Source organism: Myotis nattereri, assembly GCF_964212035.1.
Source record: "Myotis nattereri genome assembly, chromosome: 1".
Taxonomy (NCBI): domain Eukaryota; kingdom Metazoa; phylum Chordata; class Mammalia; order Chiroptera; family Vespertilionidae; genus Myotis; species Myotis nattereri.
The window spans coordinates 20123859-20141887 of record NC_138075.1 but is presented as its reverse complement, the minus strand read 5'-3'; the positions used below and the strand labels follow the sequence as shown (position 1 = coordinate 20141887).

The window sequence follows — 18029 nt, the reverse complement described above, 5'->3', positions numbered from 1 at the left end:
GGTCCTTCACTTTAAAACCCCTGTGCCATCTCTGGCACTGTCCAGTTACCATCTGAAATGGACCAGGGTCCTATTTCAGTGTTTTTGCAAAAGGGGTGCAGAAAGGAAGCATCATTGAGAGTCTTAGAAACCTGAGAGAGCTTGCTTCTGGGTGGGAGAGTATCGAAAACTGTGAGGTTGTATTCCAGCCCAGTGGACTGATGTTTGGTTGAAGGTCAAGGGTCATCTGAATAGTCAGTGCAGGGAGGAGCCAATATAGCATCTGCAGTTCTGGAGCCAATGCATGGTTTTGTCCAAGACGAGTCACTCCAGTAGGACATGGGCCACAAAGTTCCTTCCTTCAAGCGTGGAACCACCATACATACCCTTCAAAGCTCTCCCACTTCCCTCCTAATTCTTCTCCTCAAAACACCCTCTCCTCCTTCCTCATCAACTAGCTAATCATCAACCTCTAATATTCTAATCACTGACTCATCCCTCTCTCCCTTGTGACCTTTAGCAGGCCTCTCCCTGACTCTTAACTCTTCCTGTTTTCCCACTGAGCCTCTACCCCACCATGGGAGCCACAACCAGTGATTCAGACCTGGAGAAATCCTGGTGTCCACATGTCAGACATGGACAGTTTGAAGAAAATTAGTAATCCATTCTCTGAGTTATGCATTTGAAATGACTTTGTCAACAGTGGTTAGTACCTAAATATCTGCCAACTGTATCAGAATGGAAAATTACCAATGATGTATAAAAAACAGAAATGTGTATTTTGAGAAGTTGTCTTTAAACTCATCTCTTTGTCACACAATTGGTGATAAGAATATATTATTTTTAAAAATGAAAAACAGATCTAAATGATCTATGAGCAATATTTCTTTATCAACCACTGATACTGATCTCGAGTTCTAATGTACTGACTAATACAAATGTTTCTCTAATGGAAAAGCTGAGGTGTATGGATAAAACACTGCTTTTGGAGTCATAGATGTATGGATATCAGGCTAGGTTCTGCCACTTTCAACCTAAATGACATCATATATATTGCTTAGACTCTGAGCCTAAGAATTTTTTTTTAATGTAATAGGATGAGAAATCCATACAGCATAGATATGAGATAACTATGCTGTTGAGAGTTAAGTGGGATATAAAAAATAGTGTGCTTGGTGCATAGTAGGTGGTCTGTAAACAGCTGTCTTTTGGTCTTTCTTCCTCCCTGTTTCTTCTTCAAACAATTGTATGGAGAGGGAGTGGAGGGAAGAGAGAAAGAGAGAGAGGGGGAGAGAGAGAGAGAGAGAGAGAGAGAGAGAGAGAGAGAGAGAGAGAGAGAGAGAAGGAAAAAAAGGAAGGAAGGAAGGAAGGAAGGAAGGAAGGAAGGAAGGAAGGAAGGAAGGAAGAAGGAGCTTTTTCTTTGCTTGTAGATGTTATGTTCCAATTTGTTTTGTGATGTGATGGAGTCATTTTAAGGATATCTGCTGTGATACAATAATATTGAAATTTGTTTGCTATGGCTCTTGAATATGGGTTTCATAATCACATGCATGGTAGGGATAAAGAGATATAACATTGTTACAATTGGGAATGCCCCCTTAGTATGTACCAGGCATTAGTCACTATTAAATGTTTTACACATACTACTTTGATTAATCCTCATAAAACATTGTAAATGGGTTACTATTCTTGTTTTCTACTTACAGATGAAAGAAATATAGAGTTAGCATAAGTTAATGGAATTGGTGGGAAGAGCTTCAATGTGGCCAATAGTTGATTTAGGCTCTAAGAGCACAGAGGGTTAAACTGATGAAATACCCAGGTACAATTTGGTGTAGTTGGAGTATTATATGTGTTATGAAAGGGGAGGTTATAACAATTTATGCTGGGGCCAGATCCCCGAGGTCTTTGTACACTTTCATAGTACCTAGACACCTAGTGGCCTTCGGGGTTTTTAATAAGAACTGACATGAAGAAGTTTCTGTTGACATATAATAATTCTGAATACAATGTGAAAGGTTGATAGATAGGGAGATTGAGAACACAACTGTACCAATACCTAAAATGAGAGTGGAGGAAGGCCAGGGTCAGTGCAGCAGGGTGGGATCCAATGGAGAGAATACATTCAGCAATACCTAGCAGACAGAATTGCCTGGCTGGGCTGTGGTTTGGATGCAGAAGTTGAGAGAGAAGGGGGAACCCAGGATGACTGCCAGCTTAATGGCTTGAGGAATTGGATGATGGTGCCCTTAGGAGAGATATTTGAGGAGAGAAAGGGTTGGGAAAATTGAAAGATGCTAGGAGATAGCCTAGGAAAAAAAGTCAAATAGGAAAATGGAGTTGAAGGGAGAAATAAAAGTTGGCAAAAGACAAAAATGTCTAGGATGCTGAGAATCTCAGTTTTTAATATTTTTACAGATGCTTCTTATCAAGTTGAAAATGTGAGAACCATCGGCTAAGATTACTTCTTAACAGCTCTGAAAAACCTGAAAGTTATAATGGCCAGACTGTTCCAGGCACATAAATGGCACCCCTCTGGGTGAGATGGGCCACTTGTCATCCTGTATAGATCACAAACCAAGTGTATTTTATGAAAGTGGGAAAAAAAACAACATAATTTCATGCTTCTAAAATACATGCTTCTAAACACTTTTTATACATTTTGTGTCCCAACAGCATTTTAAAGATAAAAATCTTGAGTTTTATTCTTCCAGAGGAAAGATTTACCTCTGAGCAATTTAACAAATATTGTGATTTCTTTTAATCTGTTATTCCCCTGTGATTGTTCTCTATTTTTCTCTCTTTTCCCATGAAATAATGCTTTATTTTTCTTCTTTGCCTTTCTTTGTGTGTTTTTTTATGCACAAGAAATGAAAGGCATACCCATTGTGTACATTGATTTAATAGTTTTATTTTCCCCCCATAGGGCATGGGTAGAATATCTCACTGTGAGGATTAATCTTTTCATGTTAGCCATCCTTATTTCATTCCTTGGCTGATGGAGAATGTGTAGTGTTGTAGTTAAGAGCAAAATGGAACCAGACTGCCCATATTCAAATCCCACCAATTACTACTTATGTGACCTTGGAAAATTTACTTAACTTTTTTCTGCCTCAGTTTCCTCAACTGTAAAGTGTGGATATTAATAGGATCTATGTATCAGTCAGTTGGACTCAGTTATGCAGCAGTGCCAGATGCCTGCATGCAATCTCGGTGACTTTGAAGACCAAAACTTTATTTTCCACTCATGTTATTGTCCACCGTGGTTCTGCTGCAGCTCTGCTTCATGCCCTCCTCATTTCTGGACGTTAGCTGATGAAGTAGTCCCAACCTGCCACATCTTGTATTTGTAGCAAAGGAACAAGAGAGCTGGAGGAGCCATGTAATGGCTACTTCTAAATCTTCAAAGTGGCCCAAGCCACTTCCTCTCATAATTATTTGGTTATGAAGCAAGCCACACAAAATGCCTCATATAATGGGACAGGAAATAGAATCCTCAGAAATAATGGACCTACAAAGGAAAAGGCTGATAGAAAGGGATAGCAAATAGTATAAAAAATAATGCAATCAACCACAGCAACCTTGTGGTATTGATGTAGTAATTACTATGGATAAGACTCAGAATGGTGTTCGGTGACTGCTGTCTGATAAGTAAAATATACATATTACCTATAACCAACAGAGTCTAGTGCCTGTATGAGAAGAAGTTTATGTATTCACTCTTCAACTTTGAGAATCCACTGTGCATGCCAAGGGCATCGCTATTTGGAGTTGAGAAGGTACAGAAATGAAGGTCTTGGTCTCTGCCTTATACTGGTCATGGTGAACAAATGTGAAAAAGATAGTTAATGATTCAGATTTTCAGGTAGAGTAAGTACCCTACCAGCAGGGTATCCAGTGCACCCCTCTGTACCCATTCCTCCCACACAATTGGTTTTTATTTGTTCAGCTCTCCCAGTAGACTATAAGGTCTTTGATTACACTGTGTGTGTCTTTTTCATCTTTGTATCCCCTGAAACATCCACAGTGCCTTTAGAGCAGTTACTGAACTTTCCAATTAAACTCTTCTACCTTTATACAGTTGGAAGTGGATGGTAGGAACAGTTTCCTTCTGCTTGATGGCCCCAGATAATCAGGAATTCAGGGTTCATGGATAAAGCAGTCAATAGTCTGACGCTCACAACCATTCTGTACCCAAACCATTACTCAAAGGTGTAAATACAGCATATGGAAATTAGTTGTGTCTACCAAGGTACCCACTTCACATGCCTATCCAAGGCCACATTTGACACATTAGGGGTCAGTTGCATTTAAGTCTTACTTAAGGGGAGACAAATCTATTTTATTTAAAATACTTTTTATCTATTTTGTTGATGTTCTGGTTTAAATTTTTTCCTCAATGTGCTTGTTTTGCAAGTTTTATTTTTGTGGGTGTCATAAAGAGATGATGAGCTGTAATTTCTCATGTTTTGAAACTACATATGCATTATTTTAGGAGGGAGAAGGATCATCATCTTAGAGAACTAAGATCAGAATAGGGTGCTTATCTGCTAATCCATCCTTCTGGGTCCCCCAATCGCACAAACCAGTTGTTAAGAGGATAAGAGGGTCCATTCAGGTGACAGGGACCATTCTGTGTGTCATCTGCCTCTGTCCACAGTGGGGAATCAGCTAATGCCATCAATCTCATAAGCCGATAGACCTTGTGATTGTCATTCCAAGGAGACTGGCTGCAAATATCACTCCTTTGCCATTCTTACCTTAGATTTAGTACTTTCTATTTGGAGAAGGAGTTGTTGCAAACATGGGGATTTTTCTAGAAAAGTCATTTGCACAGAACTCATTGTTTTGGGATACTTTTAAAACCATGTCATTATATTTCAAATAAAGTCCTCCATCTGAGATATGGTAATTATTTAGAAACATGGAACCTGAAGGGACTTTGGGTATGAAGGCCATATCTCATAGGTTTTTGTCTTGAATAGACCTTAGCTCTTAAGAATGATGGTGATCTCCTCTTCTCAAAAGCCCTTGTGGGTCCTCATGGGACCTGATGGTGGAGAGCCTGGTAATTACCCCCAGAGACCTATGCTACTTCCTCACAACCTCAAGAGTTTAGTTGATATTTGGTAATTTATAACCACAAATGCTAACTCTGGCCTTATTTGCGATAGGAGATCATGTTTCCCTGGACTCTTTGGATTTCATGAACTTCAGGCAGCAAGAGGTTAATGGGAACAGCTCTATCTGTGATGTTAGAAAGCCTGGACTCTTGATTTAATTTCATTATTTAATAGCCTTGTGACCTTGGGAAAGTCACATAACATTTCTGGATTGCATCCTGGACAATTGGTATTTCCTATCCTCAGAGGGGTGCTGTAAAGTTTGAGTTACTGGGGAGGAAATGATCAAATGCTATGTAAGTGTCATCTCGGTCTATGTTACCTTGAGGACAGGGCCGGAGAAAAGGACCTGGATCAGGTGGTTTATTTGGGAGGGCTCCCTAAAAGTGGGAGTGAAGGACCAGAAGAAATGAGCAGTGAAGCAAAAGACACCAACGTGAATGTCCATTGTCAAGGTTTCTGCTGCGGGTCATGTGGACATGGGGGCGATAGAGGGTGTTGTGATGAATGCCTCCAAGAATTGTCCTCTCAAATGGCAGAAGATTGGAGCACTATCTATCCATTAGCTCCATCCTTTCCATTGTTTGACAGCTCTCCTCTCCTCCTTCCCACTACTTGCTTGCTTTTGCATTTAGGCAAGAAAGGCAGCACTGACTTCAGAGAAGGCCCAAGAGCTGGCCTTGCTGGAGGTGGGGACTGTTAGGTTGTATGAGCTTATAATAACTGCCTGCCACTTCACTGGCTAAAATCTTAGGTTGGCTGAGGGGACATGATGCAGGACACCAAAAGTGTCTGCTGCAAGTGCATACCAGCATGCTAGATTTACCTTCAACTTTCATTTCCGATATAAACTTTTAACTTTGTCTGGATTTATTAGTATGTTCTATATGTGAGGACTTGGCCCTAATCTTGAAAATAAATTTAAAAGGTTAAATCAGATCATACTTTTTATTACCTTCTTCCTGCCAATGAGATTTTCTATTTCACACCTAGCAGTATTCTCCCTTTTCCTCCATGTCCCTTACCTGGCTTCACCTTATTCCTCCTCACATGTCTAGACTGGGACAACCCAGGGGTGTGACCATGACAAAGCTGTGAGAACAAATAGACAGATAGACAGAGTGCTGAGTCCCATGGATGTGTGACCTTGAACTGTGTGGAGCTTGGCTTCGCCTCTGCATTTGTGAAGCTGGGGAAACTATGTCAACTTCACATTACAAAACTAAGTAAGATCATATAGGCATCTCTTAATAAAAGTTACTTTCATCCTCATAACAGTTACGCAGAAAGCTGTATTTATTTTCTGGCTGGGAAAAATATATGTGAAGTGAAAAGTAGCATCTTTATTTTATTTAGAGCTGCTGCCTAGTGTCTTTTAGCTCTGCAATGAATGAGTTCTTAATTCACTCAGCTACCAATGTGAAATGGGCAGGTCTCTCCTGCTCCCCTTACTTCTTCTACCTTCAGTGAATTTACTCTGCAATTTATTTTTTTATCCAATTCTATCCATTGACTTATTAATTCAATTATATGTATTCACGACTCTACTGAAAACCTTCCCAAATTGCTCTAATACATGTTTTTGCTAAAATAAATTTTCAATTCTCTTCTGCTCCCCTTCCATTTCTTCTCTTTCCCTAACAATTTTACTAATTGTTATTTAATTCATTCAGTTCTACTTATTCACTCACTAGTGTTTTTTTTTTTATTTTTTAAATATATTGTTATTGATTTCAGAGAGGAAGGGAGAGGGAGAGAGAGATAGAAACATCAGTGATGAGAGAGATTCATTGACTGTCTGCCTCCTGCATGCCCCACGTTAGGGATTGAGCCTGCAACCTGGCCATGTGACCTGACCAGAAATCGAACTGTGACCTTTTCAAAGGTTAATGCTCAACCATTGAGCTACACCAGCTAGGCTCTTCACTTACTAGTGTTTGTTTTTTTGTTCTAATTATGTTGAGCACCTGCTTGGTGTAAGGCCTCTGCTTAGTTGTTGGGGATCACAAAGTACCATGTTCTTCTCCTTCTAAGGGCATGGAAGTGGGGACAAAGGATATTAAAAAAAATCGGAGAGACAGGTAACAGAGTGATTGTTTACAAAATAAAATTATAGCTGAATGACAAGAGGTGTATGCTTCCAGGCTGAGAAGGGATAGATGGAGGAAGAGCAATTATGAAACCATATGAAAGAAAACCAATGAAAAATGTATTATGCCTCTCCTAGTTCCTATTTAAAACAAAATATTATTAGGATTAATTAACTAGACCTTTTAATTCATAATTGGACATTTTTTAATTCTGCTGTTTATTGGAAACTGGTAAGTTCACAAGGAAACAGACTTAAATTGGAAATGTGTCAGGAGGAGCAAATTAAAATCTCTGTCCTTCAATCTCTGTCAACTTCCCAATCCCTGTATTTAGTGCTAAACAATAGTCAGAAAGACCCTGTGCACAATAACATTTAAAATCATCAAAAGAAGACTAATTTGTATTAATTATATTATGACAATGGTGGGAAAAGTGCTTGTGTGTTTTAGGAAGTTTTTTTTTTAAAGGAGAGTAGAATCAGTATTCACAAAAGCAACTTTTTGTCTCTCACTGAGCAAATTGCTCTCATCTCTAGGAAAGTGGCTTCATGGAGAGAGATTATCACAAGAAATCTTGAGGTTGTCCTGAGCTTACCACTCTTAAGCAATACTCAAAATGTATGACTTAAGGTAGAGATTTGGTAGCAAATTGGGGGCAAGATTCCTTCCCATCTTTTGTGGAGTCATTTGTTCCTTTGAAGATATATCTGTCCCGTATTCAGTCCATTTCAAAATTGAGGTGCTCCAATCTCAATTTTACACAGTGAACACAATTTAGAGATTCTATTGATTGGGCTGCCAGGGTTCACTTTGTAATGTTAGGGGCGCATCTTGTTCGAGTCTCAAGGTATAGACTAGAGGACATAACTGAAATCAGGCAAAAAAAGAAAAAAAAAAGGAGGGAGGAGGGAAGGAAAGAAGGAAAGAAGGAAGGGAGAGAGGAAGGAAGGGAGGCAAGAGGGAAAGAAAAACAACAGGAATCCAAAAATCTTGAGTTATTCATGGGCAGTGGTCGTCCAAGGTGCAAATTAATACTGCACTAAGAAAATCATGCAAGCAGTGAATTTTGATTCACACTTCTCAGCAGTAGGAAGCTGCTAGGAGATGGTACTGAGTGTGACTGCTACTAGGTGGGAAAGATGCAAATAACTTATCCCCCCTGACTAAAAGGACAGATCACATCTTACTTTTTCTGGGATTTTTCCCTGCTCAGTTGAGGGTGCCTCCATCCACTGGAGTTCTCAGACCAAACCTGAAAATCACCACTGACCCCTTCTTTCCTGCTCCCATTCTCACTCTACCTCCCAAACCAACCTCAAGCTCTGCTGACCCCACCTCTAAAATACATCCCCAATCTCACACCTCCATTTCTGCTGCTACCTCCCCAGTACTTTCATTTCTTGTTTTTATCAGCATTCCAGAACATCTCCTTGTTTCCATTCTTGGCCTTTCTTTTTTAAATATCTATTTTATTTATTTTAGAGAGGAAATTTATTTGCACCTTGGAGAGGGAGAGAGAGATAGAAACATCAATGATGAGAGAGAATCATTGATTGGCTGCCTCCTGCATGCCCCCTACTGGGGATAGAGCCCACAACCTAGGCATGTGCCCTTGACTGGAATCAAACCTGAGATCCTTCAGTCCACAGGCCAACGCTCTATCCACTGAACCAAACCAGCTAGGGCATACTTGACCTTTCTTTAGAGTTCAATGCATTTGCAACAACCACAATAACCTTTAAAACTTAAATTAAATCATGTGATCCCCTTACATACAACCTCCTGTGGCTTCCAGTTGCATTTAGAACATCTTTTGGTTTCTGTACCACATGGCCTTGGGCCTCATTGAATCTGCCTCTGCCTCTTCCTCCTCCTCTTCCCCCTCCTCTTCTCCTACCACACTGTCTCCCCTGGGTTCCCAAGAGGGTGGGCTTCTTGCTGTCCCTCTGCCTTGCCAACCTCATCCTGGGCTTCTGTGCTTGCTCTTCCCATTCCAATGCCTAGCTCCTTCTCAAATGTACCTCTTCAGAGAAGCCTCCTCTGACCACCTCACTTAATAGCTCTCCATTCAACCAAGTAGTCAGATAAAGACAAGAGAAGTCCCCTCAGAGAGGCCTTTCTGAAATATTCTATGAAGTAGCCATCCCCTACTCCCACATCAATGACTTTTCATCATGTTACCCTATTTTATTTTCTTCATAGTAATCAACCCCACCTGAAATTAGCCCATGTTCTTTTACTTGTGTCTTGCCCTTTTTCCTCTCCCATCTCAAACTAGACTAAACTATGTAAGGGAGGGATCTAGTCTTCATCTTCCACACTAGAATGGTGCCTGGTCCCATGCCAATGCTCAGTTAACATTTGTTAGTTATATTGACTCTGGGATACACTGCTAAAGTTTAACAGGACCTAGTAGCACCTGGAAGGGCATAGTAGAGGATGAACCACAGGGAAAAGGACAACCCATGGTTGAACATGTTCTAGGTGGCAGGCTCCATGGTACATTGAATTATTCCAGCCTGATAAATACTGGTGGTGTTTTTAGTGGGGTTTAACAGAAACAGGTCCTCCAGGAGGAGGCTGCATGTACTCAGGTTATGTAACTGGGTCACCTGTCTTTCTCACACACCTCACAGGGAGGCTTATGAATCTAAGGATTCCAGGAAGTTCCTTGCACCTTTCACAGCCATGGCAGGAGGTATGATAGCATTTCCTGAGACTTGAGAACTCCACTGGAAATGAAAATGAAATATTTTGCCAAACTGGCTTTTTAACTAAATATGATTTAAGAGTTTTTCAAAGAAAATTGATGCCTTTAGGAAAAAAAAAGTTTATAAAAATACAATAAAGCACCTCTACCTTTCTGAACCTGATTTTTTTTTTTGGACAGAAAATAAAATGTTTATTTCCTATTTCACTGTTACCCTCCTTATTCTTTGGTCCCATTCTTTCTCCTCTTCACCCCCACTTTCACGTGCTAACCATTTCTCTTGGGTGGGAAGACTGATACAATAAATGGTGCTATAGCCACAGCTCAGCTAGCCTAACCGAAGGTACTGGTGGAGATGAAGGTAAGTTTTCTCTTTTTAAATAATCTTGGTGTTCTTTAAACCTATCACAGACATCTGTTGTATTTATATACCATATCATTTAGATGTATACTCATTATACCTTTCCAAGGGAAATATTTTAATATTTTTTATGCATTATAGACATTTTGATTCATGTGAAACATAGTTCCAAGGGAAATCAAGTTATTGTTCCTGTTTTTCTGCTTACACCAAAAGAAATATTTTTAGGTAAAGCAAAGTGATGTGGTACAGGTACCGCCCTCTTCTTTCCTGTCCCCCTCACACCAAGCACAAAAAGTTCCCAAATTTGACCCACTCACTTTTGGAAACAGCACTTTGTGGCATAGGGAAGGAATGTCTACTTCCTGCATATGAGCAAAACCATCTGGGTTAGGTCTTAGAAATATATTGACAAATTTATGCATATTGGGAGTATCTTATAGTTTTGCTGGTTATATTGCTCCTGGGGGGAATAAAAAATTTATGTACTATGAACAACCTGCTAAAAATATAATTTTAAAATAATTAAAATTCAAAGTCCACCTTGTGAAGGTATGTACCTTTAAGAATGCTCCCATATAGATTCCCCCCACATTCTCCCATTCCCTATCTGATGAAACAGGGAATGATGTGCCAATAACTGCATGTCATCTTCATCCAAGCGATCATCAGTGATGTCTCTCTCAAAGAGTGCTTTTCTCCTAATTTTTCATTTAGATTTTATTATTAGTTCTGACTTATTAAATAGGCTTTTTGTAGGGTTCCTGTGTGATAATTTAAGCAATCTAGTCTGTGTACCTCATCCAGGATGTCTCATTCTCTTCCTCCCATTCATCAGTGAATTAGACAACTTCTATGAGACAAGCCTTAACTGAAAGAGAGGATGCTAAATGGGTTTGCAGGAAGACTAGATCAAGGGTGGGGATTTGGGAAATATTACACAAAGGATTCATTAAAGGCTCTTTGTTCTACAATAATGAACAATTCAACTCCCGGACAGATTTCTGCACCCTGCTAATCCTCACCTGTGATTTTGTTTCTTTGCTGCAGTCACAGGGAAATTCACTTACAGGGTGTCAGGTAACTTACTAGTTTATGGATTTAGATCAAACATTGAGGATCTAAGCAGCCTAAAAGGGAATCAAAGGGCTGTTTGGTTGTTTTGTGTTTTTTTTTTTTTTGTGATCAATATTTACTACTTAAGCTATGAAAGGAGGAAACATGCATCCAATATGTACCTAATTGCAGATCATACTTCTCTGAGCCACTAAAAAGAAAAAAAGGCAACACGTGGCAACTGATGGCTTTGAGTTTTGTTGTTGCTGCTTTAAGTTCCCACCAAATTCCCACTTAAATAGTTTCTCCTTCTTAGCTGGACCATCTTTGACTTACAAGGGAGAACTGTGTTTTTTTTCCCCCCGGAGAGACTTTTTACATTTGTTATTTTACTGATGCTGCTTGACTGGCTGTGTGATAGAATCTTCCAGAGAAGTTTTTTCCCAGACTAGATCCTCCTGCTTTTAAATCCTAAGGGTTTGTGTGTTTCAGCTTGCAGCTAGGGTCGGCTCATGCATCACTTTATTAATCTCATGTTATTCTTAGGCTCCACATTAGATTTTTCTCTTCCCCTCTGTATGCCTACATTTCCAGCTGAGTTTCAACATCACTTTCCTTCTTGTAGGAGGAAGTGATCTTCCAGCTCAATTAAAGATAAATGCCATTGACCCTCCACTTTCTGGGGCTAAATGTTTTCCAGAAGCGCTCTGAGATTTCTGTATTTATTGCCTGAAAGGGAATATTGAATAATATTCATTTCCCTGGCATTTTAAGGAGATGGTTGTGAACCATTTTTCCTACTCCAAGAGTAAGAATATTGGGGGTGGAGGTGTCCAGTGTAACCAGGCAGTAGGTCATGTGAGGTCTCAGTGGCTTTTTCACATCCTAAAGTCCAGGAGTCAAAATGGACAGTTTAATATTTTTGTTTGAATCTGACCTTAATAGCTGTTTCAAGGACACCAAGAAGAGTGGAAGTCCCAGCAAAATGTCAGCAGCATTTAAAACGCACTGGACTGAGTGAGGCTGGTTTTACATCTCACTGGCTAATATGGCACTAATGTGGCAATGTCCTAAACTGACTGCATGTGTTAGTACTGCTTCCTTTCATCTTGTCCCCAATCATAAACTTTAAGTGGTTTGCAAAAATCACCTACGGAACAGATGGCCATCTATGGAGGGCCTGCATTTGTAACAGTTCTGCCTCTATAGCCAATATTTCCCACATCTTCCTTTACTTTCTTCTTTCCTATCAAAATATTTGCATGTGTAATAAATAGGATAAAAACACAAAAAAGGCAAATTTGTTTCTTCGGAGAACATCTGTTCTTGCTTCAAAGTACCCACATGATGTGGTCCATTTTCTCCCAATGTCCACACAGCTTGCTGTTGTAAAGGTGATGGCTATATCTATCTTAGACCTGAATTTAATGAGATGATGAACATTGCTATCTAGTCAGTTGAAATGTACGGAAAATTCTGTCCTAATGTGCAGATTTTAGGTAATATTAAAGGCAGACATCCTTTCAAAGAGAAGCTAAGATTGGATGTCAAATTATTTATTATAGAATTGTTTTTTTCTGCCATTCATTGCTCTCAAAAAACCATTACCCAACTTGGGGTACACTTGGTTCACTCCAAGTTTCTTCGCTGAATTTTCAGGATTCTTGTGACTTTGGCTTGCGCTTTGGGTGTAGCTGCAGTCTGGAAGAATTTAAGTACAAATCACCTGCTAAATACATTTCAATACAAAGAAATCTTTCCACTTTGAAAGTCTGCTTATTTTTCAAGGAGAAAGTTCCCCCAAACTTCAACTGCTATTAAATCTCATGTAACCCACATTTAATAGGTAAACCAATTATTCAAAATTGAAGGGTACAATTTAAAATTAGCTAGTTTAAAAGATCTCTGCCCAAGTACACTCTCTTTTATGTTCTTCCCTACATAGTATATAGTATATTCACTCTGGGGACTAGAAAAGCAGGCAGAATAGCTAGTAAAAGCTATACAGGGATGGGCAAAAGTAGGTTTACAGTTGTACAACTAGATAATACAAGAATAAATAGCAATGCAAGGATAAACTGTGATTTGCTTACACACAACTGTAAATCTACATTTGCCCACTGCATATAATGAAACTTTCAAAATGACTTAGATAAAATATATTAGCCTTATTTAATGTTTTTCAAAGAAAGAAAGACCTATGTAGACATCATGGATTCAACGAGCACTCATTAAAACACCTACTTTGTACCTCTCCCTGTGCTCCTGTCCCTTAGAGCCAAGTGTATGATCTTCTGAAATATTTCCAATGCATAATAGGTGCAGGGGTGTATTGACCAGTTACATAGTTCATCTTTTTCTTCAAGTTATTTCCAGAGATATGGCTTTCTATATCTTAAAGATTTAAGCATCATCTTTCTGTGTGGGCTCAGCTATTCACACAGAGAAGGCAAGCTCGCTCTAAGTTCTTTGGTTCTATAAAGTCTTCCTTGTCTTTTAAATGTATATCTCAGTTCACTGGTGAGTGAAACCTGACATTCTTTCCCCCATTGCTAGCCAAATTGTCTTGATGCCTTAGTATCTATCTTGCCAGCTTTTGTCCCTAAATACCATAATTTCTTTTTCCACCCAATTCTTCCTAGGGCCTACTTGACCATTATCTCAAGCATCTTGGGCATCGATCTTTTGAGACAACGTGGTTTATTCCTTTATTTGGTGACACCAAACATTCTTTTGTCTTAAATTCAATTTTGGAATTTTACATTATTTCATTTTGTAGGGTTTGAATCCTTTTGGAGAATGATGAACAATGAGATAATTCAGGGGGCCTTCCAATTCCCTTCAGGAGCATTATTTATAATGGGTTTTAGACCTTGATATTTATTATTATTGTGGTGATTACTATTATGGTTTATATGGGGACTGATGGGAAATGTCAAGTTAGGAGCATATGTTACAGAGCTCTTCACTCATCCAATGGGTGGATACTCTCCAAAAGCCAGACTGGTGTACTATGCCTAAATGACCAAAGGAATTTTTAAAATGTGGGATGAATTTCCTGTATCTTCAAGAAATTCATCTGAAATCTAAGATTTGGGGAAACAAAATAATAGCTGACTCCTGTTTCCTGTAATGGTCACTAACTGTCATTGTCACTTAAAACCGTGTATTAACAAAAAAAGGAGGGCAACCATTCCTTTCACTCCTTTGTCCTCCTCCTTTATGTTTGAATGTGACTTCTGCAAGGAGACTACTAGGGAGAGTCCTGTTAGATCAGTAACACTGGATGGGCTTTGGGTGGGGGTGGGATACAATTCCTTAAATGCTACTAGGTCATGGACACCAGTGTGGCTTTGGCAATTCTGATGCCATGAGCGCTACTTTTAGGACGGTTCTAATTTTGGCACTTACCACCATCCTTAGGCAAAGGACCTGAGACCCTGTATGCCGGGCAGAAGCTCAACGACAATGAGTGGCACACCGTTCGGGTGGTGCGGAGAGGAAAGAGCCTTAAGTTGACTGTGGACGATGATGTGGCTGAGGGTGAGTACAGCTGTAGTGAGATGTGTTGCTCCTTGCTCTACTAGTCCTCTTAGTCATTCAGTGCTTCAAGAGCTTTTTTCCAAAGATGTTAATAGAAGTCACATGTCATATTCTCTGTTGACAAGCTCAGGCAAGGCTAAGAAGGTCCTCCTCTGTATTTTCAAAATCCCTTTTAATTGATCTGTATTAAAGAACTGACCAAGTACTGTAATTATATATTGATGGGTCTCTTAGGAGTCGAGTATGTGTCTGGAGAATAGATGTAGGGTTCTTCAGATCCTTCTATTATCCAGTTATTAAAAAAGCGGTTATCAGTCAACTTCCCCAATACCAAGTTTATTCCCTCAATGCATGCATCAGTCACTCTCTGGTAGAGGGAGATGGATAAACCAGAAATTCCAAAAACAATAGGGAAAAGTCAGTACCTCAAGCAGTGCATGGTACTTAGAAGGTGCTGAATAATCAGTCATTTATTTAGTTCTTATTAATTGAGTACCTACTCTGTACCAAGTGCTATTTTAGAAGGCACTGAGGATATGGTGATGAACAAATAGGCAAGTCCTTGGCCTGGGGGAATTTACATTCTAGGAGGGAAGTGAATGTAAACTTCATTCATTATGAAATAGTGAATGAATCCACACCTAGGTGAGGGACCTTCAGAGCCTCACACAAGCAGTATATATTTCTTGAGAGCCTGTTATATGTCAGTAGCATGCTGAGGATTATAGAGTATAAAAGGAAAAATGAGATTACCCACATCCTCAATGAATCAGTCTAGTAAGTTAGATATGACTCGGGTGTTTAAAAATAAGACAAGCAATATAATGAACTCCTAATTTGTGTGGGTTAGATTGTAATTGTCCATCAGAAGAGATTATAAATTGGGGCTGGAGATTGCACAAGTGGTTTATTAATACAGTTTTTCAGGTGGAATTTGATGGGTGAATGTAATTAATGAGGTCTAGGATGAAGAGAGGTCACTTTCAAGTGCATCTTAAATGTTGCATCCCATAAATCTACACCCTCTTTTGTTCCACAGCAGTGCACACCTGTTTTCTAGGATTCTTGTCCATGTGGGAAAAGAAAACTTGGGGCAGCAGGGGTATTACATGGAACACTCTTGGCATCAGGAACTGGACTCTGATGTTGATTCTCTGCAGGATGCTAGAAAAGTCACCATTTCTGGGCTTTGTTAAATGAAGTCCGTGGCCTAAGCAATTTCTGTGATTAGGACCATCAGATTGGGATCAAGAGGCCTGGGATTTAATACAGCCATTGTCACTAAAGTGCTTTATGCCTTTGGGATAAGTACACTAAACTTTTTACTCATTTCTTCATTTTTAAACTGGGAATTCCATTATTGCTGAGGTTCTTTCTTAGTATAAAGTTTCTGCAATATTGATCCTATAATTTAATTTTATATTCACAAGCCTGAGCCCTTTTTACTTCTGGAGTCAGTAATAGTAGTGAGCCACCTATGCATGTATGCAGGTGTGTGTGTGTGTGTGTGTGTGTGTGTGTGTGTGTGTGTACAGAAGGAGAGTCTCTGGGTAGAGGAAGAACATGAGGCATATATCAGTGCCCAGTTATCCTTAAGGACTAAGTTAGCTGTCTTATTCATATCAGCTCCTTTAGTGTTCTGTCGTTCTATAAACTACCTTGCAAAGTTAGTGTTCTTATTGTCATTTTACATAAGGGGAACCTGAAACTTCAAGGGAGCTATGTACATAAGCTCAAAATTCATGTCTGTGTGATTCCACTAAATCAAGCTGCTTGCTGGGCATCATAATCCAACATAAGAAAGTGATTTGTCGTACAAAGTAGGGATTAGGGTGAGGTGGGGAAGACAATTCAGCAGGTAGACTTTGAGATCCACTGTCCTCCCAAAATGAAGACAGAGCCACAGTGCTATTGCAAGCCTTCCAGATGTACATAGACCTAACATAGTGGGGGGTAAGGTTACTGTTCTGTAGGCCGGCAGGGTAACTTAGCCTTGTGTAATGAATGTCGGCAAAGAGATGTAAAAATGGTTAAAGGTTTAGAACCCACAGCCAACCGTAATTAATTATTCAAGAACTCCCCATGAGGTGTTAGTGCAGACAGGAGCCTGCAAAGGCAGTTCAGTGACACAAGCCTGGCTAACTCCTCTGGGTTTAGCCCAGTAAAGCCCAAAGCAGTGCTGTTTGCTGTGTGTTTTGAATACCAGCCACTAGATGGCGACCTCACACCAATTTCTCCAAACAGTGAGTCCCTTTTATTTCCATAAGAAATCACATGCCTAAAAGCTATAGTCATAAGGAGCCCCAGAACTAAGGGTACATAATTGGTATTGCCTCCCTGAGCCATTATTCCTTTACAGAAATTTTAGAATAAAGGTAATTATGAAGTGTATTTCCTCTTTCTACTAATAATTTAAAAACAGGACTAAACCATGGCATGCCCAAGCCATCCAGTAATTTGATATTTGAAATTAATGAAGCTCTTTCATTTTCCACCCTACCCTCTACTTTGCTGCTGATGGAAAAAAGCAGCCATAAGGATAAAGAAATCTGGGAGAAGAAAAGAGCCATTTTCTGTATGAGCTACAACATTGGAATGCTTTTCACAGTGATAAGGGGTTTGGGAATTTTAATTTTAGCTCACAGAAGTCATAAAATCAGGCAATGAAATTAAAATACCACTCAGTCCTCATGTTATTAAGTAGTGTATTATTGGCTTATTTAGTAATCTCTTTCATACTGTTTAAGGTCCCCCAGGGTGTCAAATTTTCAGCTAGTTTGTAGAAATGATACAAAGAATAGGTCAGACTCATAAGAAATCAAAAGCAAGGAAATAAATATTCCTCAGCCTGGTGGTTTTAATTTATTATAATATAATATCTTCCTGGAAATGTATTAAGTTCAGTTGACAGTTAATAAGGATTGATTGATTGATTAACCTGGATTTCTATTATCAAGAATAAATTAAAAGACTACCTCCCTTGGGCTATGCTCCTCAGATTGGGGCTAATGCTGCATGAATTGACCACACCACCAAGAACTTCCTGCTGGTGCAAAAATTCACCCTCTTTGTCCACTCTGGTCCATGCTGCCTTCTCCCTCTCCCTCTCTCTCCCCATATTGCACGTACAGGACCTCGCTGTGAAAAGCCATTGGCCCAAGATTTCC

At 39.5% G+C, this 18029-nt stretch overlaps 1 protein-coding gene across 10 annotated transcripts in view; it reads left to right on the top strand.

Annotated features, from left to right (window-relative positions):
• Positions 1 to 18029, top strand: part of NRXN3 (neurexin 3) — a gene marked incomplete at its 5' end in the record, with an annotated part of 1486708 nt that overhangs the window by 624863 nt on the left and 843816 nt on the right. For all 10 annotated transcript variants that reach the window (XM_081083746.1, XM_081083745.1, XM_081083748.1 and 7 more), the window contains one exon: positions 14743 to 14862. In XM_081083746.1, the coding sequence (XP_080939872.1) occupies positions 14743 to 14862 (120 nt within the window). The remainder of the gene's footprint in view (positions 1 to 14742; positions 14863 to 18029) is intronic.